This window comes from Castor canadensis, chromosome 1 (assembly GCF_047511655.1).
Source record: "Castor canadensis chromosome 1, mCasCan1.hap1v2, whole genome shotgun sequence".
NCBI lineage: Eukaryota > Metazoa > Chordata > Mammalia > Rodentia > Castoridae > Castor > Castor canadensis.
The window spans coordinates 42148359-42166488 of NC_133386.1; the positions used below are offsets into that span (position 1 = coordinate 42148359).

General features: G+C 34.9%; 1 protein-coding gene across 6 annotated transcripts in view; it reads left to right on the forward strand.

Annotated features, from left to right (window-relative positions):
- The window catches only part of Tbc1d32 (TBC1 domain family member 32), a 239191-nt gene that overhangs the window by 178501 nt on the left and 42560 nt on the right, over positions 1-18130 (forward strand). For all 6 annotated transcript variants that reach the window (XM_074075464.1, XM_074075472.1, XM_074075457.1 and 3 more), the window contains one exon: positions 5125-5250. In XM_074075464.1, the coding sequence (XP_073931565.1) occupies positions 5125-5250 (126 nt within the window). The remainder of the gene's footprint in view (positions 1-5124; positions 5251-18130) is intronic.

Consider the following 18130-nt stretch of genomic DNA (forward strand, 5'->3'; position numbering starts at 1 on the left):
CAGGATATGTAAAAATAAGCTTTCGAAGGGAAGGAGAGAAAGAGATGGACTATAAGTATAATTGTATTTTTATTTTTGGGTTTTTTAAGGTAAGGTGTTGCTATGCAGCCCTAACTGGCTTTGAACTCCTTGCCTCAGTCTCCCAAGTACTGAGATTACAGATGTGTACCACCATGCCCAGATTTGCAACTATATTTTAGTAAAACAATGGAAGTTTCCCATTTAACAAGTGACTGGATTGCCCTTGTTGCCAGTCTGATAAATTATATAAAATTTAAATTATCACATCTCACCCAATCAATCAAAAAATAAAATAACATACTGTATAAAATATAACATGATGACGGAAATTATTTGTTCTGATTTTAAAAGTCTTCTACATCTTATCTTACGCATACAGTCTAGAAGTATTCTTAGTGATGAATTCTCCCTTTTATCAAATATTTATCTAGACCTTCCTTTATGTCAAGCCATCTCCTTCTCTTTTAATTCTTTATTGTTTTTAACCTTGGAATTAAGAATTATTTTCTAAAGATAAAAGTAACTGACTTATTTGACATCAACCTGTTAACTGAGGACACTGGTATAATGACTGAGATTGCAGTTTTTCTCCTTTGTAACAAATTTTGAGTTGCAGCTGTTTGAAACCTACTTTAAAAATTAGGCTAAGTATTTTCTTTTGAATCTTAAAATTTATTTTTACATATGTTTACTTTCAAATTTGAAGCAACATAACTGTAGCAACCAGGATAAGGAGATCATCTGTTAGTTTAGGTGCAGTGGAATGAAAAGAGAAAAAATTCCACATTTTTAAAAAGTTCATGAATTTCATCTACAGTAGATGCTTAGTTATCAAATATTAAAGGAAATCAAACATGGTGTGGTAAAATCCAGTTGGAGGACTAATCTATATAAACTGTAATAAGAACTCAAATGTCTAAACAAACTTGGAGGAATTTAGATGCTCTCACATTCAGATTGGAAGGTGTCTATCTCTGTTCCCTATGCCAATTCTCTGTCTTCCTCTTTCTTAGAGACTACACAGTCTTCCTTTGCGTGGAAGGGGAAAGTAAAATGATGACTACTGTAACCTAAATGGAAGAACAGAGGTAGAAATTACATGTTCTACAGATAAACTTCAGTATGTTAGAAGATTGACGGTCTAAATTAAGCCTGGAAATCTCTTGCTAATTACTTTTTGAAGACTGCTATTTATTTTTGTTTATTGTACAACATCTGCTAGGCTTTTCTCTATCAGATGGACATTCAAAATTACTGAAGTCCTAGGAAGGACACAGCTTTCTCTTTGAATAGCAGATTTTCTTTGTATTTATATTGAGGTTATGATTTTCTTGTTTTTGAGATTAAAGTTCTATTTATATTACCTATTTTTCCATTGCATACAATACTCTTAAATAATCAATATAATCATTTATTCTATATGATAATCTTTTGAGGAGCAAATTATATACTATCTCCAAATATGAAATGATTATGGTGCTCACCACAGGAAAAATTTTCAAAGTTTAGATATGACATATTATCAGCTATCACTGATAAATTTCATAAGTGGGAAACTTGGTTTTTAAAATTTTTTTTCAATGGTAGTGACAATAGATTTGAAAGTAGATTTTCTGTTTTCACTATTACTAGGCTGTGAGCTTTCTAATGTCACTATGGAACATCTGGTAGTTAACTGGCACTCTTCAGTCTGGAACTTAAATATCTCCTTGCCTTCTGTATCCTCTGGGGATTGTTTGTGTATGTTACACCTCCCAGCTATTTTTGACACAGCTTTGTGGAGTTTCATCCTTCACCTGCACAGGACCTTGTTCGGCAACTGACTTGATAAAATGCACAGATTTTTTTGGAATTCTTTGTTCTTCCTCTCCAGTACCCTAAATTTTTACATCTCCAGTCTCTCTATAATTTGATATCTATCCCCTCAATTCAACAAGACCTTTTGGTATTCCCCTTCGTTCATGGTGAATTTGAAAGTGCCTCTAAGAGGAAAATGGACAGTTGTAGGGTTGACATTATTGGTTTCCTTTTCCCCTTTTCTCAGACTTCTCTGTCCTTCTCTGTCTCTTGGTTAGTGTGTGAAAATAGTTATTTAATGTATTGTCAGTCATTCACATAGAAGACAAGTATATCTCCAGTTTTTCCATCATGGACAAATAAAATTTTGTTTTTGTAATGTTCTTTTTTCCCTAACTATAAAAGTTGGAAGGCTTCATGTAGAAATTTTGGAAATTCTGTGCATTTATATGTATTCCTATGAAATAGTCACTAGTTTAGAGTTGTCATATAACTATGAAATATACCATGAAGGATCTTCCATTTCCTTTTGTTTCATACCACTGTATAAAGAAACTTTGCTAGGATAACACGATTGGCCTCTTTCTAGACAACTCCATTCAATTTGCACAAAGCTAGGAGGAGTTGTTGATAGGTGAATTTTGGAGAAAAAAAATGGGAAGTCTTGGCTTAACCTTTCTGTAGACTATATTTCAAGTTAGCTTGTATTTATTAGTCTTTTCTAATAAAAGCCATCAGACGTGGACTTTGGTTGCCTGCCTTTGAGCCTGAATGGATTTAATCAGTTCAGCAAAGATGTTGGGAAGCTCATGTGGTAGCAGGTCTAAGCATAGGTGCCTGACTTACATGTTTCTGTATGTTGTACTCTAGGTCCTAAATTTGTAAGAAGAAATAAAGGAATTATTGTTCCTTTCAAAACTAGTATATCACAAATATGCATATTTTTTGAGTTAACATGAAATCACTAAATATTTTAACTGTGAGGAATATAAGTTGAAAAGCATATATTCTCAATAAGGGCTGGGGGAATTATTAGCCAGAAGTATTGTACAGAATACAAAACTGTGTCTCTATGAGTCTTTCAGTCTCTTAGAGCAGTTTCTGTATTGGCTTAAATCCAGTTTCTAGAAATCTTACCTATGCACTTTAGCTCCTCAGTTGACTGACAGATTGAAGAGCACACTACACTTGCTGCTTCAGTGCTGTATATTCTTTTCCATAGAATGGGATGATGAGAAAGCACAATAGAATAGCAAATGTGAAAGGAGGAAGAGAGAGCAGAGAGGAGGGAGGAAGAAAAAGATAACTGATTTATATATAAACCCATAAATTATTATGAAAGAGCTATATGGACATTCCCTCTTTGAAAGAGGTGGTAACACCCTTTCAAAGGTAAAAGATAGGGTTATACATGAATAGAAGACAAAAAATAGAGAAGGAAACAGAAACATACTTGCATTTGTTTTTGCAATTATACCTTACTATTGATGTTTATTTGACTCATGGTAGATTGCTCTTAGGTAAAAAGTAATGTAGCTATTCTAAATGAAGACAGTAAAAATTCAGCTGTCATGCTGTTAGTCTTCAGCTGATTTATATCAAGATATGTTTGACATTAAAACATTTTTGTTAGCAATAATACAATTTTCACTGAAATATGACTACCTTGATTGTTTAGATCAAAGAATTTTAGCACTCTTATTAAAAGGAATTCTTTTTTAAATTTAATTTCTTTGATAATTTTTGTTTAACCATGCTTTCATTATTGAGGCTACCTGTAAAATGTTTCTATATTGTTGTAATCTTGATATTTAAAGGGAATATATTAGGCTAATATGAATACCAGAAATACATATCCTTTCAACAATACAAGTGTTGGCTCTATTTTTTAGTATGCAAGTGTTTGGTATATATGTAAAAAAAAATATATATATATATATATATTTATGAGAGAGTATGAGTATAGCTTTGCTATAAAATGGCTTTTTTTGAGTTTCTGTGCCAGTGATAGCACTGCTTGTATGTAGTATCTAGGTACTAAAATAAGATCAGACTGTATTGGTGCTGCCACCATCTCAATGAGTCTACATGGAATCCAGCTATATTTTATACTGTTATGAATCCAAACATTACATTACAAGTCACTTTCTAGTTACTTCTTATAAATGATATGTTGGATTAAAAATATGCGACTAGCCTTGTTATGCTCTCTATAGATTCCATTTCAGAAATGAAACAGGGCAATACAAAAAATTTGTATTTGTGTTCATACAATTTTTATTTACTAATGGTTCCAAAGTACAAGAGGCATGATGCTGGCATTTTACCATAGGACATTATAATTATCTTATTTTATTATTAGTTATTGGTGTTAATTTCTTACTGTACCTAATTTATAAGTTTGAATTTTTTTTAAACATGGTCTTGCTATATAGCCTTGGCTAGTCTGTAATTCATTGTGTACTCCAAGTTGGTCTCAAACTTGAGATCCTCCTGCCTCAGCCTCTCAAGTAATGAGATTCGAGGCATGCACCACCTCTTCCAACTGCAAATTAAACCTCATCATAATGTGTACATAAGGTTTAGTACTATTTGTGGTTTCAGCTAACTATTGGGAGACTTGGAATGTGTCTCCCATGGATGGGGGAGGGACACTACTCCGTGTACACACATATATGTATACATCAAATGACCTGAAAGCTTCATGTTGGCAGTAATGTGGCCTTGACTATAGCAACATACAAGGAGCTCCAATACATAGTTATTATTTAAATTACATTTAGTTAGCTGATACATAGAAACATAAAAATTATATACTTAAGTAGCCATTGTGCCAGTATAATTTTTTTAAGGGAGGAACTAAATGATTGACTAGAGCTTTCATATACTTATGCGTTCTTTTTGCTTTTAAAGGCATGACTAAAATGACATGTGAATGTGCCTGAAGAATGAATGTAATGTGTCTGTCAGTATGTGTAATGAAATCTTAAGGTTCACACTGTCAGTTAAACTAGATACTCCATAATAAACTGTGTGGATATAAGACACAGTTTATTCTAGTCAAGACTTTGTTACAAACTAACAGTCTGTCATATGAGTTATTAATAAGTCAATAATTAATTGATTTTAGTAAACAATTCAATATGTGTAAGGTATTACAGAAAAATGTTTTCCTTTGAATGCCACATGTAATATTTTTTCTGGAATTTGTAAATGTCATATTTAAAATGAATACCTATGTTTCAGTATATCTAGTATACCCTATTACAGTAATATAATACATTATCTTCTTATCTTTTTTATTAGACAGTGATCTTGGCAAACTGTTATTTTGCTTCAAAATGTCTGATAAACAAACTGAGTGGATAGAAAACTGCCGAAGACAGTTTTGCAAAATGATGAAAGCCAAACCTGACATAATCAGTGGAGGTGGTGAGTGTGTTGCTTTCTTCTATTGTGACTTTTTTTTGGTAATTATATTAATAGAAGCTGACTCCTGAAGATTTAGACTGTAATATCCAGAGAATACAATGCTGACTCTCCATCGGCCCCCAAGAAACTTAATTCTAAGAAAACAAAATATCTGAAATTTCCTAAGCTTTTCTGAATACTCTCTAAATAATGTTGGTAAAGCAAAACTGGAACATTCATCTACCTTCATCCAGCAGAAGTATACTTTGTTTTACCAGTTTTATCCTGAATATACCACATTGCTTTATCTTTTAGAAGTTTTATTGAGGTTTTTTTTTATCGTTGTAGATATTTTTAAGTGCTCCTGTATCCATCCAGATAAACTTAGTTACTTCTAAGGGAATTTTGTTTTAAAGGAATATCTATTTTCTAAATTAATAAACAAATGTTTATTTTCAGATATTTACATGTACATTAATTTCTCAAAAATATAATTTTTAAAATTAATGTTATTCATTTTGAATAAAGTAGAAAAAGCTGTAAAAATAAAATCTTAATGCCAATATAAGCTAGATTTCCTGAAAGTTATAATTTAACAGTGGCTGTCCATTTTTTCAGTCATGCCTAATGGTTTCCATATTTGTGTCATTTTTTATAAAGTTAGAAAAATAAGTTTGTATTTTGTTAGTTGTAAAATTCTATTTCAAGAGAAGTTTGAATATAAAGTTAGCAGATAAACTTTTATTTCCCCAATGTTTATCAAATATGTATTATAAATATATATCTGTCATTGATTGCATAATAGAGAATCTTTATAATAGTCTGTTTCAGTGGGTTTGGCATACCAAGTAATACAGAGCAAAACAGCAGCAGTTTGGCATGTGGTTCTTTTTAAATACAGTAAGAAAATAAGCAGTCCTGCGTTTCTCTCTGTGCCATAGGGATAGATAATCATTATAAATGCCTCCGATGGGACAAATAAGTAGAACATTACTATTGGAATTGTGTTCTATTTGGAATCTAGGGCATTTTCTACAAGTCTTATCCTCAGTTAGTTATTCATTACCTGTTATTACCATGTCTTCCATGAGACTGCAAGATATACTCAGTAATAGATCTGGTCCTCTCTACCAGATGGGCTTTAGTTGCTTACATAAAACTTACAACTTCATAATGTAGTCTACATTTTATTAACGAGGAAACTGAAGCTCCGAAATTTTAGGCAACTAGTTTGATTCATAGAAGAGCCAAGAGATGAGGCCAGGTCATCTGATGTCAGATCCATGGTCTGTCACTTCCCTATACTGCCTCTTTATACCTTGTCTTCATGCCTAATGTTTTGACAGCATTTATCAAATAAACACAGATAAGCAAAACACTAGTATAATAGATTATGGTAAAATTTTTACTATCTCCAATATTTCATCACACTTGTTTCTTATCTATCTTATCTATAACTAATAAGTGAACTAATTAGTGAACTAATTTTGAGGACAAGCTCAGTGCAAAAATATTGAACAATTTTTTAAAAATTTTTATTCTGCAGGGGGGGTTCATTGTGACAATTTTGAATAGCCTACCAATGAACATTTGTTACGTTCACCCCCACCATTTCTCCCTCTCATTCCTCTCTCTGCCCCACCTAAAACAATTGCAAGAGGTTCCATGGTTCTGTTTCATACATGCATACATGTATACAAGGCACACTGACCATATTCACCCTCCTTCGTTTGCTCCATTCACACTCCCCCTCCTCCCATAAGTACCCACTGGACCCCCCAGGACCTGTTTTACAGACATGTCCTTCATTTTTAACTTCAAAGTCAGTTTCAAAGAGGTTTCTCAATGTATCTGAGTTGTGAGTATACTGTACTTTGGTAATTTCAACTCCCTCTATTACTCTTCCTTACTCTTTCCCTCCTACCCACTGTTGCATGTACATACATATATGCACTTTTGTGCATGTACGCAATCCAGCTCTCTAATCTGGTTTAATTTGGGTTATAAATGTGAACAGTCTATAGTTACCAAGAATTAAAGATTTAAAAATTACCTTCACCTATTATGTAGTTCTCCCTAAGACTCTTCTATAATGTCCCACAACATACAAAAAACATTGTACACATTTGTTAATTGTTTCATAATTACGAGTGAATGAATTAGTCTTAAGTTTCTCTATAAAAGCAAGGCTAAATGCAAAAGGGGAAAGACAAAAGAAATGCAGTTGACAAGAAATTATTGAGTAACTCCTTGCTAACACTGTTTTTCCCCTCACTGTGGGCATTTACTGTCCCTTGTCATATAGTGAAAGGGAGGGAGAATAATCCGTTAATAGTATTCCTAAATTGGTTTAAACCTAGCCATCTAAATAGCTATCAGGAGAAAAGATTTCCAACTGTTTCAGAATTGTGCTACTGGTATTTCTGGTGTTTTCCTTCCAGGCTGTAAGCTTATGAAAACAGTAGGTAAAATGGTGTAGATGTATGTATTTCTGCACTCACAAGTCACTAGGAGAAGCATCACCAGGAATCTTTCTTGACTTCATAGAAATAAGTTAACATTTTTAAATAGAGTTAGATTTTTCCTTTTCATGACCTTATTTTTGGTCTGAATCTCTTCTCCACCTACCTGTCAACAATTCTAGATCTTTTTCCTGAAGTAGAATTAACTAGAACACATCTGCTATACATCTGAGTAATTTCCTTCATTTGCATGTTTTTTTTTTTATTCAGCATTAGGAGAGAACATAGTTGGACATTCTAATGCATTAGGTTGATTTCAAATGTGATTGTGGACTACCTGACTTTTTTACTTACTAGAGTACAAATCATTCTGCAATTCTATTTGTTTTGTCTTATTTTGTTGTTAGGAAAGTCCCAATAGATGTGGTTGATCTTTAGCTTTCTCTTGAATTTACTAATTCATCTAACCCTAGATAGCTAACCACTATGACAATAGATTCAGTAATGGATTCCAGATTGAGCAAAATTCAGTCATAAGATTCATATAATTTAAGTTGGCTACTGTATAATATGTATAGCATGTTTGATAGACAGTATTAGAAAACCATCCATAACATATGCTATGTAATATAATCTAAAATAATACAATATTTTGTGTAAATATCTCTCCAATGCTGAAATTTTCATTTCTTAACTCTGAACACTTTCTTTCTTATTAAAACTTTTTATTCATTTGTTTACACGTGCATATATTGCTTGGGACATTTCTCTCCCCTGCCCCCTTCCCACCGTCCCTCACTTCCAGGAAAAACCTGTTCTGCCCTTATCTCTACTTTCGTTGAAGAGAAGACATAAGCAATAATATAAGAAAGACACAGCGTTTTTGCTAGTTGAGATAAGGATGGCCATACACAGAGATTCCTAGCATTGCTTCTATGCACAAATGTGTTACAACCCAAGTTGCTTCATCTCTACCTGACCTTTTCACTAGTTCCTGATCCTCTTCCCATATTGACCTCTGTCACTTTAAGGTTTCTGTATTCGTTCCTCTGCAATGGGGACATCACCACTTTCATGTTTTGGGTTTCCTACCTATCCCCATAACTCCCGTATGTGCTCTCCCCTTAGCATGTGACCCAAATCCAGCAACATTGCTGTATTTGCCCTAGATCTAAAGTCTGCATACGATTTTTGGTCTTCTGAGCCTGGCTAACCTCGCTCAGAATGATGTTCTCCAGTTCCATCCATTTACTTGAAAATAATAAGATTTCATTCTTCCTCATGGCTTAGTAAAACTACATTGTGTGGAAGTACCACATTTTCTTAAACCATTCATCTGTAGTGGGGCATCTTGGCTGTTTCCATAACTTGGCTATTTTGAATAGTGCTGCAATAAATCAGGTGCCTTTAGAGTAACCTGTGTTGCATTCCTTTGCGTATATACCCAGGAGTGGGATTGCTGGATCATATGGCAGATCTATGTTTAGATTTTTAAGAAGCCTCCATATTTTCTTCCACAGTAGTTGCGCTAGCTTGCATTCCCACCAGTAATGTATAAGGGTTCCTTTTTCCCCACATACTCTCCAACACCTGTTGTTGGTGGTTTTTTGATAATGGCTATTCTAACAGGGGTGAGATGGAATCTTAGTGTTGTTTTGATTTGCATTTCCTTTATGGGCAGAGAAGGTAAGCATTTTTTCATGTGTCTTTTTGCCATTTGAATTTCTTATTTTTGGGAAAGTTATGTTTAGTTCAGTTGCCCATTTCTTTATTGGTTCATTGATTTTGGGAGAGTTTAGTTAATCTGTATATTCTGCTTATCAGTCCTTTGTCTGATGTACAGCTGGCAAATATTTTCTCCCACTCTTCAGTTTAGAGATCATTTCTTTGGATGTACAGAAGCGTTTTAATTTTATGAAGTCCCATTTGTCCATACTTTCTCTTAATTGCTGAGCTGGTGGGTTCTGTTGAGGAAGTCCTTTCCTATACTTATTACTTCCAGAGTATTTCCTGCTCTTTCCTGTACTAAATTCACAGTTTCAGGTCTGATATTAAGGTTCTTGATCCATTTTGAGTTGATACTAGTACAGGGTAATAGACATGGATCTAGTTTCAGTTTTTTGCAGATAGCCACTTTTCCCAGCAACATTTGTTGAAGAGGCTGTCTTTTCTCCATTGTATGTCTTTGGCACCTTTGTCAAAAAAGAGGGTGGGCATAGCTGTGTGGATTCATATCTGGGTCCTCTATTCTGTTTCACTGGTCTTCATGTCTGTTTTTGTGCCAGTACCATGATGTTTTTATTGCTACTGCTTTCTAATATAGTTTGAAGTCGGGTATTAGGATACCTCCAGCATTGCTGTTTTTGCTGAGTATTGCCTTGGCTATTCACAGTCTCTTGTGTTTCCAAGTGAACTTTAGGGTAGATTTTTCAATCTCTGTGTTGAATGTCACTGGGATTTTGATGGGAATTGCATTCACCATGTACATTGCTTTTGGTAGTATAGCCATTTTTACTATGTTGTTTCTATCACAGGAAATCTCTCTACCTTCTGTAATCTTCCTTGTCTTCCTCGATCTCTTTCTTCAAGGGTTTGTAGTTCTCCTTGTAGAGGTCATTCATATCCTTTGTTAAGTTTACTCCTAGGTATTTGATTTTTTTTGAGGCTATTGTAAATGGAATTGTTTCCATATATTCTTTCTAGATATATTTGTTATTGGTGTATAGAAAAGCTAATGATTTTTGTAAGTTGATTTTGTATCCTGTCACCTTGCTATAGCTGTTTATAGTGTCTAGGAGTTTTGAGGTAGAGGTTTTGGGTCTTTAAGGTATAGGATCATATCATCTGCAAATAGGGATATTTTGACAGCTTTTTTATCTTTTTGTATTCCTTTTTTTTCTTCTTGCCTAATTGCTCTGGCTAGGAATTCCAGTACTATATTGAATAGGAGAGGGATGGTGGGCACCCTTGTCTCATTCCTCATTTTAGCGGAAATGGTTTCAGTTTTTCACCATTAAGTATGATATTGGCTGTAGGTTTGTCATATATAGCCTTTACAATGTTTAGGTACTTTCCTTCTTATCCTAATTTTCTTAGAGCTTTTATCATGAAGTGGTGTTGGATCTTGTCAAAGGCTTTTCTGCATCTATTGAGATGATCAAGCAGTTTTTGTCTTTGCTTCTATTAATGTGCTGTATTACATTTATAGATTTGTATATATCGAATAATCCCTTCCTCTCTGGGATGAAGCTGACTTGGTCATCGTGAATGATCTTTCTGATGTGTTGTTGGATTCGGTTTGCCATTATTTTATTGAGGATTTTTGCATTGATGTTCTTTGGGAGATTGGCCTATAGTTCTCCATTTTGGAGGTGTCTTTGTCTGGTTTTGGGATGAGTGTAATACTAGCTACATAAAATGAATTAGGTAGTTTTCCTTCCCTTTCTATTTTGTGGAACAATTTAAGGAGTGTTGGTAATAGTTCTTCTTTAAAGGTCTGATAGAATTCATCAGAGAATCCATCAGGTCCTGGACTTTTCTTTTTTGGGAGACTCTTTATTGCTGCTTCAATTTCATTTTGTGTTATAGATCTATTCAAGTGATTAATATCCTCTTGGTTCAATTTTGGATGGTCATAAGTATCTAGAAATTTGTCCATTTCTTCAAGATTTTCAAATTTATTAGAGTATAGGCTCTTAAAGTAGTCTCTGATGATTTCCTGGATTTCTGTGGTGTTTGTTGTTATCTCCCCTTTTGCATTTCTGAATTTTACTGATTTGGGTTTTTTCTCTCCTCATTTTAGTCAGGTTTGTCTGGGGTCTGTCAATCTGATTTATTTTTTCAAAGAACCGGTTTTTGTTTCATTCATCTTTGTATAGTATATTTGTTTCTATTTCATTGATTTTGGCCCTTATTTTTATTAGTTCTCTCCTTTGGCTTGTTTTGGGATTTGCTTGTTCTTGTTTTTCTAGGAGTTTGAGATTTAGCATTAGGTCATTTGAGATCTTTCTGTCCTTTTTATATATGCACTTATGGCTATAAAATTTCCTCTTAGGATTGCCTTTGCTCTGTCCCATAGGTTGCAGTAGGTCATGTTTTCATTTTTATTAACTTCCAGGAACATTTTAATTTCCTCTTTTATTTCATCAATGACCCATTGATCATTGAGCAATGTGTTGTTCAGCTTCCAATTGTTTGCATGTTTTTTACTGTTGTTTTTTTTTGTGGTGTTCTAGTTTTAATGCATTGTGATCAGATAGAATACATGGAATTATTTCTGTTTTCTTACATTTTCTGAGGCTTGCTTTGTGCCCTGAGATATGATCAGTTTTGGGGATGGTTCCATGGGCTTCTGAGAAGAATGTATATTGTGCAGAAGTTGGATGAAATGTTCTATATACATCAGCCTGATCCATTTGATCTGTGGTGTGATCTAGGATTTCTTTATTGATTTTTTGTTTGGATGACCTATCTATTGATGATAATGGGGTGTTAAAGTCTCCCACAACCACTGTGTTGGAGTTAATATATGCTTTTAGGTCCTTCAGGGTATGTTTGATGAAATTGGGTGCAGTGATGTTGGGTGCATAGAGGTTCATGATTGTTATTTTCTTTTGGTGTATTTCCCGTTTCATTAGTACGGAGTATCCTTCTTTATCTCATTTGATCAATGTAAGTTTGAAGTCTACTTTGTCTGAGATAAGTATTGTTACTTCTGACTGTTTACAGGGGCCATTGGGTTGGTAAATCTTCCAGCCTTTTACCCTTAGTCAGTGCTTGTTTCTGTTAATGAGACTGGTCTCCTGTAAGCAACAGATTGTTGGATCTTCCTTTTTAATCCAGTTTGCCAAATGGTGTCTTTTGATTGTGAAATTAAGTCCATTAACATTCAGTGTCAGTATTGATAGGTATGTGGTGATTCCTGTCATTTAGTTGTTTTTGTTCTTTAAGGGTTTGATTATATGCAGCTGAATCAATGTTACTCTCTACTTTATTGCCTTTTCTTCTCCTGTGGTTTGGAACTGCCTGTCCTTTCATGGTTTTGTTTCATAGACTTCCTGTCCTTTCATTTTCTGTGTGCAGAATTCCTTGAAGAAACTTTTGTAGTGGTGGCTTGGTGGTCATATATTGTTTTATATTCTGCTTATTATGGAAGACTTTTATTGCTCCATCTATTTTGAATGATAGCTTTGTTGGGTAGAGTATTCTAGGGTTGAAGTTATTTTCATTCAGGTCCAGAATATCTCACTCTATGCCCTTCTTACTTTTAATGTTTCTGTTGAGAAATCTGCTGTGATTTTGATGGGTTTACCTTTGTATGTTATTTGTTTTTTCTCTCTTACTGCCTTGAGTATTCTTTCTCTGTTCTCCATAGTTGTTGTTTTAATGATAATATGTCATGTGGAAGTTCTATTTTGTCAAGTCTGTTTGGTGTTCTGGAGGCTTCCTGTACCTGAATGGGCATAGTTTTCTCTGGATTTGGGAAATTTTCTGGTACTATTTTGTTGAATATATTACAAATTCCTTTTTCTTGCACCCCTTCTCCTTCTTCAATGCCCATGATTCTCAGGTTTGGTCTTTTGATGGAGTCAGTGAGTTCTTGCATATTCCTTTCACAGGTCTTCCGTTATTTGACTAATAGCTCTTCATTTTTTCCTTTAATTTCCATTTGGTCTTCAAGTTCTGAGATTCTGTCTTCTGCTTATTCTAAGTCTGCTGGAGTTGCTTTCCATTGTGTTTTGTATTTTTGTTTCATTCATTTTTCTGAAGTTTTCTCTATCTTGGGTCACTTCCTCTTCAATATTGTCAATTTTCAACCTTAATTCATTTATCTCTCTATTTATGGTGTTCTCTATTTCACGTTGATATTTATTTAGGGCTCCTATGAGTTCATTTATTTGTTTTTGTGTTTTCTCATATTCTTTATTTTTGTTGTCTTGGAATTTCTTGAGTGCCTCCTGTATGTTTTGGTTGACCATGTCTAGTAACATCTCCATCTCCATGAACTTCTCAGTGATTACTTGAAGGATTTCTTCTTTCAGAATGTTCTTGTGGATATTGTTGGGTTGGCATCATTTATCTTTGTTTTGTTGGAGTCTGGAACTGCATACCCAATTTCTTCATTTCCCTCTGAATACTGTATTAATTTATTTTGGGGGGTAGAATGGTTTCCATCCCTTTTTCATCTTCCCATCACTCCACTTGGTGGTGTTTCTGTCCATGGTCTTTGTGTAATGTAATATTAGCTAACTTACAGTACTAAAACTAACAGAACAAAGAAATATACAAAACGAAAATAAAAAAGAGAGAACCAAAGAAATCAACAGGGAGAAGTGGTGGACAAACAGAGAACAAAACAAACAAACATAGAAAAAAAAATTCCTGGTTCAGGAACAATAGAATTTCAGTCTTAGTTGTTCTAGTGTTACTCTTTCAGCATCCAGTCCTTGTATTGGTATTTAAGCAGAAGCTCTGTCTTAATTTCACCAGGTGGTTGGAGAGACTTGCCAGGTTTTTTTTCTGTCTTTCAGTAGCAGCTGCTTAGTCAGCTCCTCCCTCAGTGAGGTGTAGCTTGTCCTCAGGTTCCAGAGATCAGCTCTGTGGCCCACTAGCAGTCCTGCTTTGGAGTTGGGTTTTTGCTGTGTTGGTTTATTGGGGTTTGTTTCTTTGCCTTGCGCCCTTTCTCTGGGGCAAAGTTAGTGATTTGTCAGCCTGTTCTCTGCTGTCAGCATGTTATGCTGGATTGTTGACTGTTTTTCAGTTTTGCAACATTGTTTGACTTTGGATGTTGCTCACAGGCTCAGGAGATGAGCTGAAATAAAGCTATCTGCCCTATTTCAGACAGCAGCTTATCACCCGCCCACTGTTGGCCCTTCTGCCTTTCCAGTCTTTGTTTACTGAAAGTTTGCATGGAGATCAGCTCCTTTCCACTCCCTCCTTCTCAGGTGTGCTCAGAGCACACCCCCTCTGCTGCATGGTCCTTTTCACTCCCTTGTTTATTCAGGGTTTTTTGTTGTTGTTGGGGTGGGGGTCAGTCTGTCCAGGGGGTATGCTGGTTTATCCCAGGGGAATACCGTGTGCCGCTTATTTGCTCATCTGTTGGTCTGCATCTCCCAAGGAGGTTTGGAGCTGGCATCTGGTGGCATAGGACCCCTCATTTTCTCAATGTAACTTGGTGTGGAGAAGCTATGTATGGGCTGGGGGTTCAGGGTGTTGGAGTTTTGATTCTTCTTGGTGGTTTTTTCCTGCCAAGTGTGGTTCTAGCATCTCAGCAAAATTTTTGATTTACGGAGCTCACGCTGACTGCTTCTGCTCTCTAGTCTCCATCTTGGATCCCTCTAAATACTTTCTTTATAAGCATTCCTTTGCACTTTTGATCTCTCTCTTCCTGTCTCTCTGGTTTTAATTGTTTGTTTGTTTGTTTGTTTTTCTATTTACCTTTGAAGGAATGCTGGCTTGGTGAGAATAGGAATGTCTCCTGGAATAATTTTTCCTGCCCTTAAATATAAACGCCAAAGGGTTCTTGTTCCTTTTAATAAAAAAGTGTTAAGGGTAAAGTCTGTTCTACAGTATGCATATTAGATGTCTTCACATAATTACTCAGGATGAAAAGGATGATATGAAACAAAATCCTCTTAAAAATATCCTGTGTTTTTATTTGTAGTTCACCTTTGGCTGTATTTAAGATTTTATTTTGTTCTGTGGATTTAATCCAGTTTTCCTTTTTGAATGACCATTTGTTAAATTTTAATGCTGTCCTCAAGTTTTAGGTTTGTCATGTGTGTGATACAATGAAGAATATGAGATATAATACATTTCTACTGTTGCAGTCCCCTTTCTGATAGTTACCAATAACAGCAACTACCCAGTCATTAAAAGAAGAAACCTAATTATACTTGGCTTCTCCTTTCCTTTTCCTCAAAGGACTCTTACCCTCCCAATAGCCTATTCTTAAAGATTTTGTTCCTAAATATGTCATTAATTTGTATCCAATTCAAGGATTTTTCCCTTCTGCAACTAGACTATTATTATCTAATGTATGATGTTTTTTTTTTGGAGACAATGTCTTGCTACGTAACCCAGGCCAGCCTCAAACTTGCAATCCTTCCACCTTATCCTCCCAATTGCTGGGAATCCAGACACATGCTACCATGCCCAGATTATTTTATGTAAGCAAAATAAGTCAGTAGCAACCATAGATAATTATTTTCTTGTGTGATTTTACTCAGTACAATATTATATGCCTTTTTATTTGTCAATAATCATGTTTCTTACATTAGTCAGCTTATTGCCACTGTAACAAATACTTGAAACAAACAATTTATAAAGTGAAAGTATTTATTTTGGCTTACTGCCACTCCATGATTGAGCAGACACTTTGCTCTTAGGTCTCTGATGGAGGGACAGCACATCATGGTGGAAGTGTGGGGTAAAGCAAAACCTCTGACCTCATGGCAAAGAAGCAAAAGAAAGAGGAAGTAACCTAAGTTGAAAACTCAAGCCTAGATTGGGGGAGGAGCTTTCTCCTGACCCACAAGCTAGGTAAACCTTTCGGGTCACTTCTGAAGCATCCTACTAGTAGAAATTAGTGTAGTACACACTTTCTAATTTCCTCTCCTTGGCACCTCTTTTCCTTCCAGCATCTGTTTTTTCCCTGTGATCCATCTGAAGGAACAGTCATTCCTTATCTTTAAGTGTCTCTTACAGCATGAGGAATTTCATCTAATTGAGTCCATGATAGCACAGGATTGGGCTATAGGCCTGCAACAAAGGAAATGTCTTAATAATGAGAGAAGAACTTACTTGGAATAAGCTTTTTTCTGAGGTGGTGGTCTAAAAGGAAAAAGCCCAGTTTCATACAAAAGAGTGAAGCAATAGGGGCAGAGAGAGGAAATGTTAGATTAGAGATCTGAATGAGCACCCAGGAAAAGGAAACAGCTGGTGCTTAGAAACCTGGCAGGAATGGCAGAGACAGAATCTAGAAGTAACCTCTAGGCATGTCTTCAACCCAGACAGAGGTGGGGAGGACAGTTCTTACCTTGTGCTGAAATAGATGTAAGCGATCTGAGTGAAGACTTTTTAGATTTGAGATCCAAATCACAGCACCAAAAATGTTACTAGAAAGTCAGTGCAGCTATCTACCTCAGTCCTTGCCTCTTTTGAGAGAAGAGTTGAGGTAAAATGTGAAAATGTAGCAAAAGTGCTAAAAGTTTATCAGGAAATAAATAACACTCATTAGACTGAAAACAGGTTGTCTCTAGAATAAGAATGAGAACTAGCACATATGTTCTTTTAAGTATGATAACTTCTATAAATTTTTAGAATCTTTTAATATTGTGTTCTTATCCCTGGGACTACACATAATTAAAGGTAGATAAAGGCCATAATTTAAAATCCTTTGTAGAAATTTCAGGTCTGCCACTTAAAATTAATTAATACACATTAGACAAAACATTATTCTGTACCTTACTTTCTAGGCAGTATCCTAGAATTAATTTGTTTTTGAAGTTAGGAATTATATTATGACATGAACAAAGTGGTTTTTTAAGTTACAGATAATGGAATTTTCAGTGATTTCATAGTAAATGAATCTGTTGGACATACTGAAATAAATAGCCACTCTAGTGTAGTTCAGGTACTCTTACAGGTTGGGGTTAGAGAGACATGCTAATGAAACCAGAGCCATAAGTTCAGTTGCCACATGTGGAGAAGGTTTTAGCATTATTCCATAGCTATAGCCCATCCCTCAGAGTGTATGGAAATTATGCCAGTTCATAAGGGTTGCTGGGCAAACTGAATATATTGAAATAGTTAAAAATCCAGTACCTTTATCAAGTACTTTAGTGATATTATTTTTGCGTATGAAGATATAACAATTACTTAAGAAGACTGTAATATATTGATCCTTTAACTTCATATTTCAAGATCAGTACTTGCTATAAAATAATGTGCAATCAGTCTGATTCTTACATGCCAGATCATGTTGTATATAACTTCTTCCCAGATGTGATGAAGAATGTTCTCCATTCACTGAAGCATAGTTAACTGTATGCCTTACTCTTATACCTGCTTTTAGGCATAGTATTGAAAGAATTATTTAGAACTATGCTGTGGCTTATCCTACTATTTCAAATATTTCACTTAAAGTCACAGCATGGGAGGAGGAAGAGAATGGGGGGTAAGGGGGAGAAATGGCCCAAACAATGTATGCACATGTGAATAAATGAATAAATAAAAAAATAAAGTCATAGCATGGCAGCAAATATCATTGTACTAAAATGAGAATAATTACATTAGAATTAGCGTTAAATGAACATTTCAATTTAAAATGATCTTTCTGCACAATCTTTGTTACTAATGCATATCTTGCCTTTCTGATTTGTCTTATCATTGAATTAAGTATGTAGTGAATCTGACATTCACTATAAGATTGTTTTTGG